This window comes from Salvia hispanica, chromosome 2 (assembly GCF_029641045.1).
Source record: "Salvia hispanica isolate PSC_SH4W2 chromosome 2, Shi_PSC_v1, whole genome shotgun sequence".
Classification (NCBI taxonomy): Eukaryota; Viridiplantae; Streptophyta; class Magnoliopsida; order Lamiales; family Lamiaceae; genus Salvia; species Salvia hispanica.
The window spans coordinates 13,283,619-13,301,676 of record NC_142693.1 but is presented as its reverse complement, the minus strand read 5'-3'; the positions used below and the strand labels follow the sequence as shown (position 1 = coordinate 13,301,676).

The window sequence follows — 18,058 nt, the reverse complement described above, 5'->3', positions numbered from 1 at the left end:
CAGAGCTGCCGCCGCTAGCGTGCATGTACCGGCGGCAGCTTCGGCCTCCACCCCGCCTCGCTCCACCGGCTATCGACAGGTGTGAGGATGAATTTTGACTCCCCTTTACATTTGCTTTATTTTTCTTAAAATTTTGTCTAGGTTTACAAGTTTTGCAAAAACTATTATGTAGGTTTGCAAAGGCTGTGGCTTTAGTGATGGATTAGAGGTGTGAGGTTGTCAAAGCTGTCTCCCGGGTACTTTAGAGCCGTCGCCGGAGCTGTCCAGCCGGGTAACCTGCCGCTCGTGGGGTCCCCGTTGCCGTCTACGGTGGTCTCCGAGGGATCCCCTCGTTCTTTAAGCTACGTTCTCAATTCCCTTTCATTTCTATACATTTTGTTGAGATTTAGGCAGTAGTTATGTTGGTGGCTTTTGATTATTGTGATTTGAGTTTGTGATTTCTGAGATAAAACTAGCTCACTGGAATGAGCTCGATTTTGGGGCTAAAGTGTTGATCTTGAAAAGGTTATAGCTTGCTACTGAAAATTAGCATAAAGGCAGCCTATTGTGCTCTTGTTCCAATTATGTGTTAAGCTCTAAGAATGCTACTACTGTCATGAGATTCCTATAGCCATGGTTCTATATTCTTGAGCTAGCATGATGTTCTAACAAGGGCAGGGGGTGTGCTTGTGTCATATTGGCTGTGGTTCTTAAATTGTGGTGCCTCTATAAGATGACATGACAATTGATTTGTAGGAGAGAAAGGGGTGGAGGTGTATTACCTCTGGAAAGGTTGAAGGAGTGGCTGTCTTTGTTGAAATTCTCGGCTATGTGCCACTCTTCACTCTCTATCTTGCTGAAAATTTGAAGTGTGGGTGAAAGGAGTTGGTGTGTGGTGTGGAGGGGGATTTATAGGCAGATTGTGGTGTACTCTTGAGCCTTAAATGGCTGCTGCATCGTTTGTTGTCATGCTGCAGAAAATATCACTTTTAGTGATCTCCTTGTCTCTCCTTCATGGCTGCAAAACTTGCATCTTTATGAGTAACTAGTACTAGTTATAAATTGGGGTTTGTTGGGATTTTGGCAGAGATTGAATCTGGACTCTTTGGCTCCTTGCTAGCTATTCTTTTGGTGGTTTATGGAGTATGTACTCGTGAGAAATAAATGGCTGATGTGCAATAGTTGTTGCAGGGCTGACTTGCCTTCTATGGCAAATCCTTGGTCCTCTATAACTAAAGGAAATGTTGATCTTTTCTTCAATTAATAGCCCCCTTTATTTTCTTTTGTTTCCTAGCCACTAAACTTGTTTTTTTTTTTTTTTTTTACTTATTTTGTAGGTGAAAGAAAAGGCTTGGCTGCCTTGCTGCTGCTTTGAGACGTGGGCCATGCTATCCCGGGCTCGACGGCTCGTTCGGATATGGCGCGGTGGTAGTGCGGCGTGGGCTCGGGAAAAGAAGTCCAAGTGCAAGCTACCCTAGACTTTATTTCCTTGAGCTTTTGGTTCATTCAAGAGTATTGTAACATTAATATCCCATCTCATCCTTTTGTAAGACCATCATGAACTTCCAAAGAAACAAAATTTTGGGCATTATGTGGACCTTTTCTTTCGGGAACACTTGAATAGCATTCCTTTTTATTCCGCAACGTACATTAGTTGGTTTAGTTCGTTTGATTATTTCTTTAACCTTTTACTTTGCAATTAACACTATTAAGTTCATCAAAGGCTCGAGTTCCATTTATTTTCACGAAACAAGAGAACGATAGATTTCTAGTTCGACGTTAACATATATGAAAAGATAATAAAAGAAGCGGGTGCTACATTCTACCCTCCTTAAAGAAAATTTCGTCCCGAAATTTTGCTTATGTTACCCAAACAGTTCTGGGTACTTTTCTTTCATCTTGTCTTCCAATTCCCACGTAGCTTCCTCGTGACTATGATGTTTCCATAGAACTTTCACCGTTACAATAGATTTATTCCTCAATTCCTTGACCTTCCTATCCAAGATTGCCTCTGGCTTCTCTTCATAGCTTAAGTCTGGTTCCAACACCATCTCCTCTTGGTGGATTATATGTTTTGGGTCGAACACATATTTCCTCAATTGAGACACGTGAAAAACATTGTGCACGTTCCCGAAACTCGGTGGGAGTGCCAATCTGTACGCCACAGGACCCACTTCTTCTAAAATTTCGTAGGGTCCGATGAAACGTGGTCTTAGCTTGCCCTTGACGCCGAATCTTGTAATTCCTTTAGACGGAGATACCTTTAGAAAAACTTTGTCTCCCGTCTTGAACTGCAGGTCCGTTCAGCGGGCATCCGCGTAAGACTTCTGTCTGTCTTGAGCTTCCTTGATTCTCTCACGGATCTGGCGGACGATCTCTATCATCTCCTCTACTGAATCCGGTCCCAGCGTCTTTCTCTCACCGACCTCATCCCAATAAAGCGGTGATCTACACTTCTTCCCATACAGTGCTTCATATGGGGCCATGTTTATGGTTGCCTGATAACTGTTGTTGTAAGCAAACTCTATAAGTGGCAATACTGGCTCCCATTTTCCTCCGCGGTCGAGCACTACGGCTCTTAACATGTCTTCCAAGGTCTGGATTGTTCTCTCAGACTGCCCATCAGTCTGCGGATGAAATGCTGTACTGAAATTCAACCTTGTGCCTAGTTCTTGCTGTAGGCTTATCCAAAATCTAGAAGTAAATTTCGGATCCCTGTCTGATGTGATCGTCACCGGTATTCCATGTAATCGTACGATCTCTTGCACATAGATCTGGGCTAACTTGTCCGATCCGTAAGTGATACGAACTGGTACAAAGTGGGCGCTCTTGGTGAGGCGATCTATAATCACCCAAATAGCAGTATTCTCTCGTTGTGACTTTGGCAATCCTGTCACGAAATCCATCGCAATGTGCTCCCATTTCCACTCGGGAATTTCCAGGGGTTGCAATTTTCCATAGGGTCGTTGATGTAGAGCCTTCACTTGTTGACATGCTAGGCACCTTTCTACAAACGACGCTATGCTCCTCTTCATGCCATCCCACCAAAAATGCTTCTTCATATCTTGATACATTTTCGTACCTCCTGGGTGGGCAGTATAGGGTGTTTCGTGAGCTTCGCTCATGATCTCATTCCTGAGAGTCTCGTCATTGGGCACACATATTCTTCCTTCAAACGTGAGGGCGTTATCTGCTCCTTCGCGGTAACTCACCTCTTTTCCCGTCCTCACTTTAAGTCGAATTTTCTCTAATGCTTCATCACTCCTTTGAGCCTCAACAATTCTGGCTCTTAAGTCTGGCTCAATCACTAGAGTGGCGATTCTACTTTCCACCGTCTCTGGTGCTCTCACTACCTCCAATCGCATCTTAGCGAATTCCCGTATGAGTTCCTCACTTTGTGTAAGGAAAGTGGCCACTTGGGGAATGGTCTTCCTGCTCAAGGCATCTGCCACTACATTCGCCTTTCCTGGGTGGTAATTTATACCACAGTCATAATCCTTGACTAATTCGAGCCATCTGCGTTGTCGCATGTTCAAATCTTTCTGCTCAAAGAAGTACTTAAGGCTCTTGTGGTCCGTGAAGATCTCACATCAAACTCCGTAGAGATGATGTCTCCAAATCTTCAAGGCATGTACTACTGCTGCTAGTTCCAGATCATGAGTGGGGTAATTCAGCTCGTGTGGCCTAAGTTGGCGTGACGCGTATGCAATCACCTTGCCATCTTGCATCAACACGCATCCAAGTCCGACCTTTGAAGCATCGGTGTACACTACATAGCCTGTTTCTGGCGTTGGCACGGCTAGGATTGGTGCGGTGGTCAATTTTTCTTTTAATAATTGGAAACTTGCTTCACATTCCGGCGTCCAATTGACCTTAGCTCCTTTCTTGAGCTGTTGAGTCATTGGTCTGGCTATTTTAGAAAATCCTTCAATGAACCTCCGATAATATCCAGCCAAACCTAAGAAACTTCGAATTTCACTCGGTGTTGTCGGTGACTGCCAACGTTGTACTGCCTCCACCTTGGCAGGGTCCACTCGGATCCCATCTGCCGTTACTATGTGTCCGAGGAAATTCACCTCGTTGAGCCAGAACTCACACTTGCTAAACTTAGCATAGAGTTTTTCGGCTCTCAACGTCTCTAAGGTGGTTCTTAGATGTTCCTCGTGTTCCCCCTCGTTCTTCGAGTAGATGAGTACATCATCTATAAAGACTAGGACGAACTTGTCCAAGTATGGGTGGAACACGCGGTTCATTAAGTCCATGAACACTGCCGGGGCATTTGTGAGCCCGAAAGGCATCACTGTGAATTCGTAATGGCCGTATCTGGTGCGGAATGCTGTCTTGGGTACATCGTCATGTCGGACCTTCAGTTGGTGATAGCCTGATCTCAAGTCCATTTTTGAGAATACACCGGCCCCTCGAAGTTGGTCAAAAAGGTCATCAATCCTCGGTAGAGGATACTTGTTCTTGAGCGTCAGCTTGTTCAACTCTCGGTAGTCGATACACATTCTCAGTGTTCCGTCCTTCTTCTTTACAAAGAGCACTGGTGCGCCCCATGGTGACACACTGGGTCGTATGAAGCCTAGGTCTAGTAGTTCCTGTAACTGTATCTTGAGTTCTTCTAACTCTTTAGGTGCCATTCTGTATGGTGCCTTTGATAGTGGGGCCGATCCTGGTTCGAGATCTATTGTGAATTCTAACTGCCTGTCTGGCGGCAATCCAGGTAGTGCGTCTGGGAAGACATCTGGGAACTCCCGTACCACTGCTACATCTTCAATCTTACGGTCCTCTTTCTCTTCTCCATTCAGGTAAACGAGATATGCAGGGTATCCTTTCCTTATCATAGTGGTTGCTTGTAGTGCAGAAATTATGGACTTTCGTCGCTTCATGGAGATTCCGTGGAAAATTTTGGGTTCCTTCCCTGGGTATTGCAGGGAGATCTGCCTTTCCTTACAGAGAATGGTAGCGTAGTTTGCAGATAGCCAATCCATTCCCAAAATGATGTCGACGCTCCACATCAACATTACATGCAAATTGTGAGCCACTAACTTAAGGTTTCCCATAGTAAATTCTACGTTTGAGCAAGTTCGTGTGATGTCTATAAGGCCTCCTACGGGTGAGGACACCCTCATCTTATGTTTTACTTCGTCAGTAGGCAGTTCTAAAGTATCCACACAAGGTGCTGATATGAACGAGTGTGATGCACCAGTATCAAACAAAATGGCAATAGGTATGTCGAGGAGAGTTCCCATACCTGCCAGATTGCCCTGCTCTTGGTTCCCTAGCTCCGTCTTAGGCTGCCTCTGTCTTAGTGCAAAAGCTCTGGCCTGAGTGGGAAGCCTCTGCCGTAACTGCCGCTGGTGTTGCGGAGCTTGGGGTAGGGCCGCTTTTCCTTTCGGCTCAGCTTGAAGTGCCCGCAGTTGTGGACACTGCCCTTGATAGTTCTGTCTCCCTCTGACTCCAGCGTTCCTATCCGGGCATTCTCTGGAGAAATGTCCGCCCTTGCCACAGTAGAAGCACCTATCAGTCCCAGCCTTGCACTCCCCGTGATGATTCTTCGAGCACTTGGCACAGGGAGGGGCTCTAGGTCTGTACTCCATCATCTGATTTGGAGCAGTTTGCCTTCCACCATTCTGCGGTGGCTTCAGAGCAAGTTGTGGCCTCTTAATTTCATTTGGAGCACGATCTCCATCCCACCTCCTTTTCTCTCGGAAGTTTTGCTGTTGTTGAGGTGGTGCTGCGGCAACAAGTACAGTTGACTTCTCTTTGGGCATAGCTGCCTCGATGTCCAAGGCTCGACTCAGTGATTCAGGGTACGACAACCCTCCAAGGCTTGCCAGGGCCATCTTTATTTCGTACCTCAGACCGGCACAAAACTTCTCAGCCATCTTCTCATCAGTATCGACTTGGTCAGGCGCATAGCGAGACATGTCGCAGAACATTCTATCATACTCAGTAACGGACATCCGTCCTTGTTTCAGATTATAAAATTCCACTTCCTTAGCCTTACGGTAACTCTTCGGGATGTACTTGTCATACATTCCAGTTTTGAACTCATCCCAAGTCATTTGAGCCAGTTGTTCCGGTGTTAAAATTTTCTTTCGTGCCTCCCACCAGAAATCAGCTGATCCTGACAGTTGGAAGATCACACAAGTCAAGCGTTCCTGATCGTTGCAGTGCAGGAAGTTGAAAATACGTTCCATGGCGCGTATCCAGTTTTCAGCCACAACTGGGTCCCCTAAACCATTGAAAACCGGAGGGTTTTGTCTCAGAAAAAGTTCCTCTACTCGCCGCTCCTGTGGAGGTGGAGGCGGCGGAGGAGGTGGTGGGGTCATCCCTCTTCCCGCTCCATTTCCTCGTGGTACATTTTGTGGCACCTCGCCATTCCTTCTTGGCCGTCCGGCACGTCTCCTTGGTGGCATTCTGTTCTAAGGATAACAAGGTTAACATGGATTTATACTCGTCGAATGTCATGATCGCAAGCATTAGGTTCATTAAAATGCACCATTCTTTTGAACATAAGGAGTAAAATCAAAAATCGAATAACATAGCCAAGAAACATCACATGTCATAAGTTAAGGGAAAAATTGCCTCTAGCGAGGACTTAAAATCTGATACATGTGAGGGCAATAAGGAAAATAAGAAAGCTCCTAAAAGGTTCGATACATGGAAAGAGAAAACATGATGCTAAGCTACTACGATAAACACGCCTGAGGCCTGCTCAATCAGTCCTGCTCAGAGTCGCTGCTGATCCACATCGGGTCGCCATGACTAGTCCCCTGATGGGACGTCTCGATCGGAGGCACCGGCTCCTTGGGGTGCTCCGGCACTGCCACCGGCTCTGATGGCCCCGGGGCTGCCACTGGTGCAAAGGGAATATCGGTCCCGGCGGCCAACTCTCTGCGCATACGCCAAATGCGATGATACAGCTCGCTGAAAGAAGTCAAATCTATCGGTTGCTGGGACAACCGTAGCGTCTCCGGGTGGGGCTCCACTGGGGGTGGAGGTATCTCTGGTGGTGGTCCGGCTGGTGGTGGGGGAATGAACTCCAACTCCAAATCAGCGAGGCCGCCAATCTGTGGCTCCTCCTCAGCGGAACCATCCTCCTACATCTCGCCCCACTCCAAAACTTCCTCGGGCTCCTCATCCGAGTCCTCTTCACTGACCTCATCGTCGTCTATGCCCTCCTCCTCTGGGTTCTCGTTGTCATCCTCATCCGCCGTGCTGCTCCCCATAGACTCGGTCTCATCACTTGAGTCGGGCGTAACCTCTACTCGGCCCCTCTCGCGGGCGGGAGCTCGAGACGACTGTCCCTCCTCGAATACTCCGCCTGCACCCCGCATGAGGGCCAAGGGTGGCAACCTGCGGAATCTCTCGCTTCCGGGCGCCTGCGTCTCTGGTGGGGGCCCATCACCGAAGTGGAAGCACCCTGCTGAGACCGCGCTCAGGAAACCGGGCATATCCCCAATAGGCTCATACGTGGGAGGTGGGGACGACGTGTACAACTCGGCAGTGGCCATCATCCAACTCTGCCACTCCTCAGGAAACAAACCGACGAGCCTCATGATACCCTCGTAGGGCTTTACCCCGTGACAGTTGGCCTCGTCCCATAACTTCACGTAGTGTGCCACGAATTCCGCCAGCGTATCCCCATGGCAGCGGCGGTAGGACCGGTAATAGCGAATCACTGCCTCAGAACCGCGCCAGCTCGGAGCGGCCTACGATGGGTGTAGCGCTGTCGTGCCATCTGTACGAAAGAATGGGCTCTCAAAACGCGAAAAGAGAGAATAAGGTATAGAAGTAATATGCATAGTGTAATATATTTATAGTACTAGCCGTCGCATCGATAACCTATTAGGGTTTTTCTCCGATAGGGTAGATCGTATTAGCATTCGTTTTGAGTGACTCGTGGGCCCTCATAATCTTTTGGACGTTCTTCCTTTTTTTTAAACGTAAAGGTCGTAATACAGTACGCCGTAGTTCGCATTTAAAGTTCTATTTTCAAGACAAGTTAGGGGTTCGCCCTATCTTGCATCTTTTTGTTGATTTCATCGCTCTTGGAAGCGGTGTAAGAGTCGTCATTCACGACTATTCGTTCATAGATACTCTAGCCTAATGTACCTCCTTAGGCGTTCTAGGTTTGCATGCATTAGTCATTTCGTAACTTTCTAAAAACTTCCTCGATCTATCATCATACTTCACATAATCAGGCATGCATAACTAATAATACTTTAGCATTTGTAAGACATCCTTATGCTTAACATTTTAAACTTGAAATTCTCTGGTTCGTAAAAAAAAAAAAAAAAAATGGAATTTACATGCTTTTCCTTGAAATCCTTGAATATTTTTTTGAAATATCTTTAAAAGAAATCATTTTCCCTTTTATCAAGTCCTTTCATAAATAACTGAAAATTTTCTGGTAAGAACTTCTTTCTTACCTCATTGCTGCGGTTGAACGTGACGAGTCGAGGTGTTGGGTCCTTTAACTTTCCATTTAAGTCATGTTCTAGCCTAGTGCTATCATTCTAGACTAAGGCTTGAAAGAAGGTTCTTGGGTCCAGAGCGAAAGAACGGTGCTCTGATACCACTCTGTCACGACCACAAATTTCCTAATGATAGTGACTGCATCTAAACGTGATTCAAATAGCACCTTAGAATCAAGGGATGAAAATAAACATGATTTATAAGATGAAACCTAGGACAAAAGTCTTGCAGGTGAAAGTGAAATGGGACAAACATAAAGTCAGAGTGCGGTCTAGGTTCACAATCCTTCTAACATAGAATCCTATTACAGCGGAAACGTCCAAGACAAGGCAGTATGTATGGAGACATACTACCCTGGGCTACCTATTGACTTATTCGAGGATTCATACCCAACACCATCGCCTGCCCGTCCACGTTCAACCTGCACATTTAAAAAGAAACATGCAGGGCTGAGTATTTGATATACTCAGTGAGCACATTGCCAAAAACAGTTTTGATTTTAATTGTCAAGCCACAGTTGAGAGATTCACGGGGTTTTTATTTAAAAGGCCCGAGTCTCTAAATACTTTTCCTTTCATAAGAATTTTGATTGCGCAATCACGTAACATAGATATACCATATCTGATCATTGTGTGAACCGGGAATGTGGCCACATTCCACGACGGTCACTGGACCGGCCAACCCCTTTTGTTAGCTCACGGTCCCCTTATGTGTACACTAGTCCGAGTAGGGTTTTCGGCCCTACTGGGACCCGAATTCGATTTAACTTAAGTTGGCATAGCCAAGCAGATAGGTAATCATAAAACAAAACATGGCATGACAACATATTTAAACAAGGATTTCACATTTTCATACTAAAATCACATTTCGAAAGGATGCCCACCTCACAAGCTAAAGCTCCTTCCGGAATTTCCTTAACTTGGTCTTAGATGACGTTCGAAGACGTTCCTTTAGGAAAGTAAACAGATACTTAATTAGACTTTTGAGATATCCATTAAGCTTAGACATGAATGCATCCTAAGTGCGACGATCATTTTATTCTTCCTCTAAATTTTCTAGAAGAGTCCTAGAATCCTTGAATATTAATTAAATCAGTAGATTTAACTAAATTAGAGGAATTGTTCACTTAACTAGAGGGTGCTACCTCGCATGCCATTTATTTAAACATACTAAAATTTTGGCTCGCGGTCTAAAATACTCGTTAGCGTATCGTAATTTCTTAAAATTAATCACTTGAGCACTCTTGCCAATTTTCGGAAAAATTAGACTTATCTTCGTGGAGTTAACTTTCGGACTCTTAATTAATAAATCCGTAGTATAGCAAAGCCCATGATTTAATTAAATTCTTGGTCCATACTTTAATTAAATTAGTGGCCCAAGACATTAATCAATTTGCTAAGGCCCAACACATGAGAAAAAAAAGGTGGCCCAATACTCCTTTCCTAAATCCATCGGCCCTCTCTCATTTTCATCCCTAATTCGAAACCCTAAAACAGAGAGAGAGAGCTCGGCGGCGCCTCCTCACCTTCCGCCGCCAGCCGCTCCGATCGGCGCCTCCCCGTGCGTCGCCGGAGACTCAGCCGCTTTCCCCTCCTCTCTCTCTCAACCTCATTTTCGCAAACCAACTCAAAACCCTACTCCAACTTTCTCTTCTCTCTCGGCGGTGCCGCCGCCTCACCCGCTCGCCGTCAGCTCGGCGTCAATTTGCGACGATCTCGTGCCGCCGTCGTCGCTGGAAGATTTTGGAACCAACGCCGCCATCGGTCGCCGCCTCTTCTCTGTACAGAGCTGCCGCCGCTAGCGTGCATGTACCGGCGGCAGCTTCGGCCTCCACCCCGCCTCGCTCCACCGGCTATCGACAGGTGTGAGGATGAATTTTGACTCCCCTTTACATTTGCTTTATTTTTCTTAAAATTTTGTCTAGGTTTACAAGTTTTGCAAAAACTATTATGTAGGTTTGCAAAGGTTGTGGCTTTAGTGATGGATTAGAGGTGTGAGGTTGTCAAAGCTGTCTCCCGGGTACTTTAGAGCCGTCGCCGGAGCTGTCCAGCCGGGTAACCTGCCGCTCGTGGGGTCCCCGTTGCCGTCTACGGTGGTCTCCGAGGGATCCCCTCGTTCTTTAAGCTACGTTCTCAATTCCCTTTCATTTCTATACATTTTGTTGAGATTTAGGCAGTAGTTATGTTGGTGGCTTTTGATTATTGTGATTTGAGTTTGTGATTTCTGAGATAAAACTAGCTCACTGGAATGAGCTCGATTTTGGGGCTAAAGTGTTGATCTTGAAAAGGTTATAGCTTGCTACTGAAAATTAGCATAAAGGCAGCCTATTGTGCTCTTGTTCCAATTATGTGTTAAGCTCTAAGAATGCTACTACTGTCATGAGATTCCTATAGCCATGGTTCTATATTCTTGAGCTAGCATGATGTTCTAACAAGGGCAGGGGGTGTGCTTGTGTCATATTGGCTGTGGTTCTTAAATTGTGGTGCCTCTATAAGATGACATGACAATTGATTTGTAGGAGAGAAAGGGGTGGAGGTGTATTACCTCTGGAAAGGTTGAAGGAGTGGCTGTCTTTGTTGAAATTCTCGGCTATGTGCCACTCTTCACTCTCTATCTTGCTGAAAATTTGAAGTGTGGGTGAAAGGAGTTGGTGTGTGGTGTGGAGGGGGATTTATAGGCAGATTGTGGTGTACTCTTGAGCCTTAAATGGCTGCTGCATCGTTTGTTGTCATGCTGCAGAAAATATCACTTTTAGTGATCTCCTTGTCTCTCCTTCATGGCTGCAAAACTTGCATCTTTATGAGTAACTAGTACTAGTTATAAATTGGGGTTTGTTGGGATTTTGGCAGAGATTGAATCTGGACTCTTTGGCTCCTTGCTAGCTATTCTTTTGGTGGTTTATGGAGTATGTACTCGTGAGAAATAAATGGCTGATGTGCAATAGTTGTTGCAGGGCTGACTTGCCTTCTATGGCAAATCCTTGGTCCTCTATAACTAAAGGAAATGTTGATCTTTTCTTCAATTAATAGCCCCCTTTATTTTCTTTTGTTTCCTAGCCACTAAACTTGTTTTTTTTTTTTTTTACTTATTTTGTAGGTGAAAGAAAAGGCTTGGCTGCCTTGCTGCTGCTTTGAGACGTGGGCCATGCTATCCCGGGCTCGATGGCTCGTTCGGATATGGCGCGGTGGTAGTGCGGCGTGGGCTCGGGAAAAGAAGTCCAAGTGCAAGCTACCCTAGACTTTATTTCCTTGAGCTTTTGGTTCATTCAAGAGTATTGTAACATTAATATCCCATCTCATCCTTTTGTAAGACCATCATGAACTTCCAAAGAAACAAAATTTTGGGCATTATGTGGACCTTTTCTTTCGGGAACACTTGAATAGCATTCCTTTTTATTCCGCAACGTACATTAGTTGGTTTAGTTCGTTTGATTATTTCTTTAACTTTTTACTTTGCAATTAACACTATTAAGTTCATCAAAGGCTCGAGTTCCATTTATTTTCACGAAACAAGAGAACGATAGATTTCTAGTTCGACGTTAACATATATGAAAAGATAATAAAAGAAGCGGGTGCTACAACCAATACGTTTCTCAATTCTTTAAGAGTCCACTAATCTTTTATAGTGAATCAATTTGGAATGGTCTGAGGATATAAAGAAGTTAGGATGAATTGGACAAGGAAATCCTTATCCACCTATAATCGTAATTTTTTCCAGCTTAGAAGAGATGTTATTTATGTCCATCACATGCTCGTACATAGTCCAAGAACCATCATATTGCATGCTCATAATCAGATCCTTCATAAGTTTTCCTGCAATTGACTTATATGCAGTTGTGAAGCGATCCTCAACATTCTGCAAACTTTCTTTTGCAATATCAGTCGTTGAGAAACTTTATCTGCAACGAACATTCTAATGAACTGTAAACTTAGTCCTGTTAGATTTTTCCCAAGTATTATGGGCAATCAATCAAACTACTTTGATCATAAGATCATTGACTTATCATTCAACAGTGTTAGGTCCAAGTCCATTACTCCAAGAGTGAACTTAAGTTTCTCTTTTCATCCAGAGAAGTTAGTTCCATTAAGTTGGGGAACGTTTGAGGTAAACATACTAGTAGAAAAAAATGTTTTACATTATAGGAAAAAAATAAGAGAATGAATGCTCACATATAAAGCTTTGAATAATATCACAAACATTAATTTGAAAACTCATATCACGAGGCAATTATGAAAACTATTTTGGGTAGTCTTCAAACAATAATAAAAAACATGCTTTTAATATCCATATCTTAGTTCAATAATTGAGTAATAATAAATTGGCGTTACCTTTGGGTAATCGACACCAATTTAAATTATTAACTCCATTAGTGTTCATTATGTCGCAAAGACAATTTTCTTTGGGAGTCTAGACCTTTTATGACAAACAAACTATTTAGATAATGAATAGCCACAACAAGCATGATGATTAATTGCATACATAGATTTTCATATTAACTTGATTATAAACTCTTCTTATTTTACCTCACTTTGGTGATTGCAAAATACACATAATATAATCAAGAATGTACAGTGATTAATTGCTTAAGCAGATTTTACTTAATTTGATTACAAACTCTTATTATTTTACCTCACTTTGGCGATTGTAAAATAAACATAATGTAATCAAGAACATATAGTAATTAATTGCTTAAACAAATTTTCATATGAGTTTGATTATAGACTCTCCTGATTTTGCCTCACTTTGAAGAAGGAACGTAGTAGATAAATGAATAAAAATAAAGTATAAGGAACTATTGTTTTTGGCTAAAAAAAAATGAATACAACCAAATTTCAGTGGGATGACCGAAAAAGAAATCGACACGACTATGATGCAATTCCATCAGGTGACAACGACATGTCGAAAATGGCCAAAACGTCAACTATGTAGAAATGATATGAAATTCGCATGGTACTTGCGAAACGGGGTGGCGAGAGATCATACACAAATAGTTTTTACCATGGTGTATGATGGATTTCGGGCACCAGACATCGTTTAAGTAACAAAATCAAAATTTTATTACTCCCTTCGTCTCTGAAATTTTGTCACATTTTTCCATTTCTGTCCGTCTCACAAAATTTGTTACATTTCTCTTTTTACCATTTTTGGTGTATTAAAAAATACTACTAGTATTATGCAAATTTTATTAAACTAACTTTTGTTTTGTTGTTACAAAAATATAATAAAAAACTAAATAAAAATTTAATTACCAAAGAAATGGAAGTATAAAAAAGGAAGAAACGCATCAAAAAAGAATGTTGTGCTAAATGTAAGGAAGGAAAAGGCATTAGGAAAAAAAGACACCACATTCTTTCTTACGTGCTAAGATTCTGAAAAAAGAATGGAAATGAAGATTAATCATTGTACTATCTACTTTATTCAAGTCGTGAGTGACCAAATTACCCACCTAAAAGAACTACTAGTTGACAACAAGACTTTGATTTTTCAAGTCGTTTTTACTCTTTCTTGCTTCAAGGGTATAGATCCAAATCCTCTTATTTGAATTGCAAGAGAGAACTGAAAACGAGCTTGTATCACTTGTAAGTCTTCTCTTCTTTGTTGTTCATGAATTTAACATGCATGTGTATTTTTTTTCTGTATTTTTCACCAATTTAATTGACATGGGAATTCATATGATCATCTTTTCTTTTTTCTATAACTAAAACATGGTTTGTAGAATGGATTAGGCATTTATATATTTTGTTGATTGTTTGTATAGAAAGATCAACAACAAAAGGGAAGATCATGGCCTCCACACAGTTAACTGATTTCATATTTTCATGGTCCATTTCTGACATAATCAACAAGGATCTTTACAAAGATAAGGTATCATCATTGTTCTTGCATTCTTGTTTTTCCCAAATTTAAGATACTATGTAATAAGTAGTAGTATTTCATTGTAGGTTGATAAAATCCCAACTACATTTGAATCTGTGGATCATTACTTGAAGTCATTTACAATACCCCTCATTGAAGAAACGCATGCTGCTATTCTTTCAAATGTGACTGCATTGCACTCTGCTCCCTCGCGCGAGGTCTACAATGTCAAGAAATCGACTAATCCAGATGATCATATCTTGCTATACGACGTAACGTTGAAAGCAGGGGAGATGCATTCACCAAAACTATATGAACCTCAGTTTTTGGATTTGGTTGCATTATCAGATATTAGGCCTAAGTGTGTTAGTGATTTGGTTAGGCCTAAATCACCGTTCACTCTCGCAGTAGTCACACATGCATCTGATGACGCATCTGTCATGATACGGGTCGTGTTTTCGAAGCCAGTCTTGTTTGAGAACAGCAAAAATGGAGATAAGCTCTTTGTTGTCTGTCTAGCAAACCTGAACACCAATGATCGGATTTGGGGTGCGTTGCATACGCCCATAGAAGCGAACACGAGCATCTTCGCTTCTGTGCTTTCAATTAGTCCATCTGTAAGATATTTGCTTCTTTCATTCTTGTTGCTCTGTGACATTCAACTGAATTTGTTTATGCTTTTTGCAGGTAGAAGAGAATTGTGATGTTTGCAGCTCCAAGAGAGTTGAGAGCGCCAAAATGGCGAATTCGAGGGAGATTATCACCTCATTCGGGCTTGATGCTTCACAGAAGGCTGCAGTTTCAAACTGCGTTGCGCTAACAGAATGCAGCCACAGGAACAGTGTGAAGATGATATGGGGCCCTCCGGGGACGGGGAAGACAAAGACCATTTCTTCTCTAGTATACACACTTATGAAGTTGAAGTGTAGGACTGTGACATGTGCTCCCACAAATGTTGCCATTTTGGGAGTGGTCAAGAGGTTGATGAGTTGTATGAGTGAGAAACTCGAGCACGAGGCCTATGGGTTGGGAGATGTAGTTTTGTTTGGAAATAGTCAGAGGATGAAGATTGACGAGCATCAAGAGCTTCATGATGTGTTTCTTGATCTTCGGATTTCTGAGCTGGGACGTCTCCTTGCTCCTGTCACCGGGTGGAAGAGCGTTGCAAATGACATGATCTCCATCCTTCAGGACCCTCAAGGAGCGTATGAACGCTACTTGGAGCAAGTTAAAAGGAATGACGACGCAACAGGTCTATCCTTAGAAGCTGCTTTGATTGGATTGTTTAACAAGAATAGACACAAGAACAATGACAACAGCACTGATGTGTGGACATTGGAGGAGTTCTTCGAAACTAAATTCGTTTCTGTTAAAACCCGATTAGTCAGTTGTATAACAGGGTTGATAACCCACTTACCTACTTCTTTGCTTCGTTTCGAAATGCAAGAGAAGATGATGAGAGTTTGTGATGTTCTCCAAACACTAAGAACATTTCTGCATCAGAAGCAGCAATTTTTGCAAAATGAAGGTTTCTGCAAGTCCAAAAACAAGTGTTTGGAACTAGTAAAATCCTTCACTTACAATATATCACTCCCAGAATTGGAAGAATATGACACCATCAAGGAGTTCTGTCTCAAAAATGCTTGCTTAATCTTCTGCACCGTCTCAAGCTCCGCGAAGCTGCACCGCATCAAGGAAATGACACCATTTGAGCTGTTGATCATAGATGAAGCTGCACAGGTCAAGGAATGTGAGTCTACAATCCCCCTGCAGCTTCCGGGGCTGCACCATGCCATACTAGTTGGAGACGAGAAACAGCTCCCTGCGATGGTCATAAGCAAGGTTGAAACTTGCCCCAACTTACACACAATATGCAGAGGTGGTATGACCTTGTTTTAGTCACTAACATGATCTTGTTTTGTTTCTTGACAGAAGTGCCAAAAGGCGGGTTTCGGGAGAAGCTTATTCGAGAGGCTTGTGACGTTGGGGCACAGCAAGCATCTCCTCAATGTGCAGTACCGAATGCACCCATCCATAAGCTTTTTTCCAAATCAAGAATTTTATGGAAACAAGATCAAGAATGGGAGTAATGTCATGGAAAGTGGCTATAACAGAAGCTTCTTTGAGAGAGAAGGCTATGGCTCATATTCATTCATCAATGTAGCAAATGGGAGAGAGGAATTCGATAAGAGGCGTAGCCTTATGAACAATGCAGAGGTGTCTATGGTTCTTCAATTAGTATCCAAAATCCATAAAGGTATCATGACTAATATCAACATTTATTTAAAGTTGCTTATAATGGACTATTGCTTATGTTTTGTATTTTTTTGGTAGAATGTGTGAAGTCGAAGGAAAGGGTGGGGATTGGCTGTATATCTCCGTATAAAGCTCAAGTTAACGCAATGGAGGAGGCACTAGGGAAGGCCTACAGCAGTGATGCAGATGCAGAATTCTCAGTGAGAGTGAGGTCTGTGGATGGATTTCAAGGAGGAGAGGAAGATGTGATCATAATCTCCACGGTTAGGAGCAATGGGAGGGGGTTGGTTGGGTTTCTTGATAATCGGCAGAGGGCTAACGTAGCCTTGACTCGAGCGAGGTACTGTCTGGTGATACTAGGCGATGGTGAAACTCTGTTGAGGAGCGGCTGTGTTTGGCAGAAACTAGTCATGGATGCCAAGAGCCGCGGATGTTATTACAACGCATACAAGGATCTGACCCGTGACACCGATGCATGCGGTGATCTAGCCATGAAACTAGCAGCAATGATGTTGAGGAAGTGATGAGGTTAAAAGAAGCTCTCTATGTTCAAGTTGGTAAGGATTTTGAGTTCAAGATTGCACCTACTTTTGAAAATGTAAATTGATTTGTTTCTGCTATTCCAATATGAATGTTGATATATTATGGGTTAAATTTTTACACCAAAACTTAGGAATTTCATGTGAAAACCCATGAGCTAGCTTGGTTTAACCTTTCAACACAGCAATTAAGATTTTCAGGGAACACATTGCAATTCTGGACAATTTTTGAAATTATGTTCAGCACTCCACAAATATTGAGGCCTTTACAAATTCACTAGAGAAAATGGTCTTTCCCAGGCACCAAAATAGTTGGGTACTAGAGCATTAGCAATGGAGGGCTCTTTTTTTTTTCACATCAGATTTTTACCCCCCTTATTTTTAAGGGTCTATATCACTGCAATGGAAAGGTCTATCTTAAAGACCTATCACACTTTCCATTTCATTTCTATATTATCAATATTTATATATTTCAATTTTAATTGTTGGTATAAAATAAAATGCAATAAAATGACAAATAAAAATAAATTCAAGATAAATAAATTATAAAAAACATACTTAATTAAAAAAAGAAATCCCACATTTAAAAAAAAATAAGAAAAAACAAATTAAAAAAACACAGATCAAAACCTAGAAGATAATGACTCAAGCATCACCATATAGAGTGAAAAGAGGAATGAATGTAAAGAATGTGGTATGAAGGTTTATATAAAGGGTAAAAAAAATAAATTGAAAAGTAAAAATTCGATCGTAGGGCCAATCATCAGACATATCACCACAATGGGGGCTATTGATTGACCCTATTGGATCGGCCAAAGCCACAAAGCCATAATGAGGGGCCGACCATGGGCTCGGTTGATCGGCCCCGGATTGCTAATGCTTTAAGACAAAAGTTCTTGGTAAAACAGAAATACGGAGAACACATTGAGCACATATTGCATAAG

At 42.5% G+C, this 18,058-nt stretch overlaps 2 protein-coding genes and 1 long non-coding RNA gene across 3 annotated transcripts; 2 read left to right on the top strand and 1 right to left on the bottom strand.

The window, feature by feature from the left end:
• The first annotated feature begins 365 nt into the window (after positions 1 to 365).
• LOC148931609 (uncharacterized) lies at positions 366 to 1,627 on the top strand. The gene is made up of 2 exons (XR_016135425.1): positions 366 to 1,222; positions 1,317 to 1,627. It is a non-coding gene; the product is annotated as an uncharacterized LOC148931609 (long non-coding RNA).
• Positions 1,628 to 4,929: 3,302 nt separating this feature from the next.
• LOC148931608 (uncharacterized) lies at positions 4,930 to 6,314 on the bottom strand. Its single transcript, XM_089064841.1, has 2 exons — positions 5,234 to 6,314; positions 4,930 to 5,027 (listed from the first exon to the last, which is right to left on the bottom strand). Exons 1-2 carry the CDS (start codon positions 6,312 to 6,314, stop codon positions 4,930 to 4,932), a joined length of 1,179 nt encoding a protein of 392 aa, XP_088920967.1.
• Positions 6,315 to 13,884: 7,570 nt separating this feature from the next.
• On the top strand, positions 13,885 to 17,254 carry LOC125217911 (putative helicase MAGATAMA 3). The gene is made up of 6 exons (XM_048119488.2): positions 13,885 to 14,042; positions 14,222 to 14,328; positions 14,406 to 14,936; positions 15,007 to 16,161; positions 16,252 to 16,576; positions 16,654 to 17,254. The coding sequence occupies exons 2-6, from the start codon at positions 14,248 to 14,250 to the stop codon at positions 17,097 to 17,099; spliced, it is 2,538 nt and encodes an 845-aa protein (XP_047975445.1). The 5' UTR covers positions 13,885 to 14,042; positions 14,222 to 14,247; the 3' UTR covers positions 17,100 to 17,254.
• Positions 17,255 to 18,058: the final 804 nt, after the last annotated feature.

What these genes read in the sequence shown, in the direction of transcription:
- LOC148931608 (XM_089064841.1), bottom strand. Translation starts at nt 6,314, where the DNA reads ATGACCCCACCACCTCCTCCGCCGCCTCCACCTCCACAGGAGCGGCGA. An exon ending in AGAGCAGGGCAATCTGGCAG is followed by an intron (nt 5,028 to 5,233) that starts GTATGGGAACTC and finishes GGAAACCTTAAG; the next exon opens with TTAGTGGCTCACAATTTGCA.
- LOC125217911 (XM_048119488.2), top strand. Translation starts at nt 14,248, where the DNA reads ATGGCCTCCACACAGTTAACTGATTTCATATTTTCATGGTCCATTTCT. An exon ending in CTGCGATGGTCATAAGCAAG is followed by an intron (nt 16,162 to 16,251) that starts GTTGAAACTTGC and finishes GTTTCTTGACAG; the next exon opens with AAGTGCCAAAAGGCGGGTTT. An exon ending in AGTATCCAAAATCCATAAAG is followed by an intron (nt 16,577 to 16,653) that starts GTATCATGACTA and finishes TTTTTTTGGTAG; the next exon opens with AATGTGTGAAGTCGAAGGAA.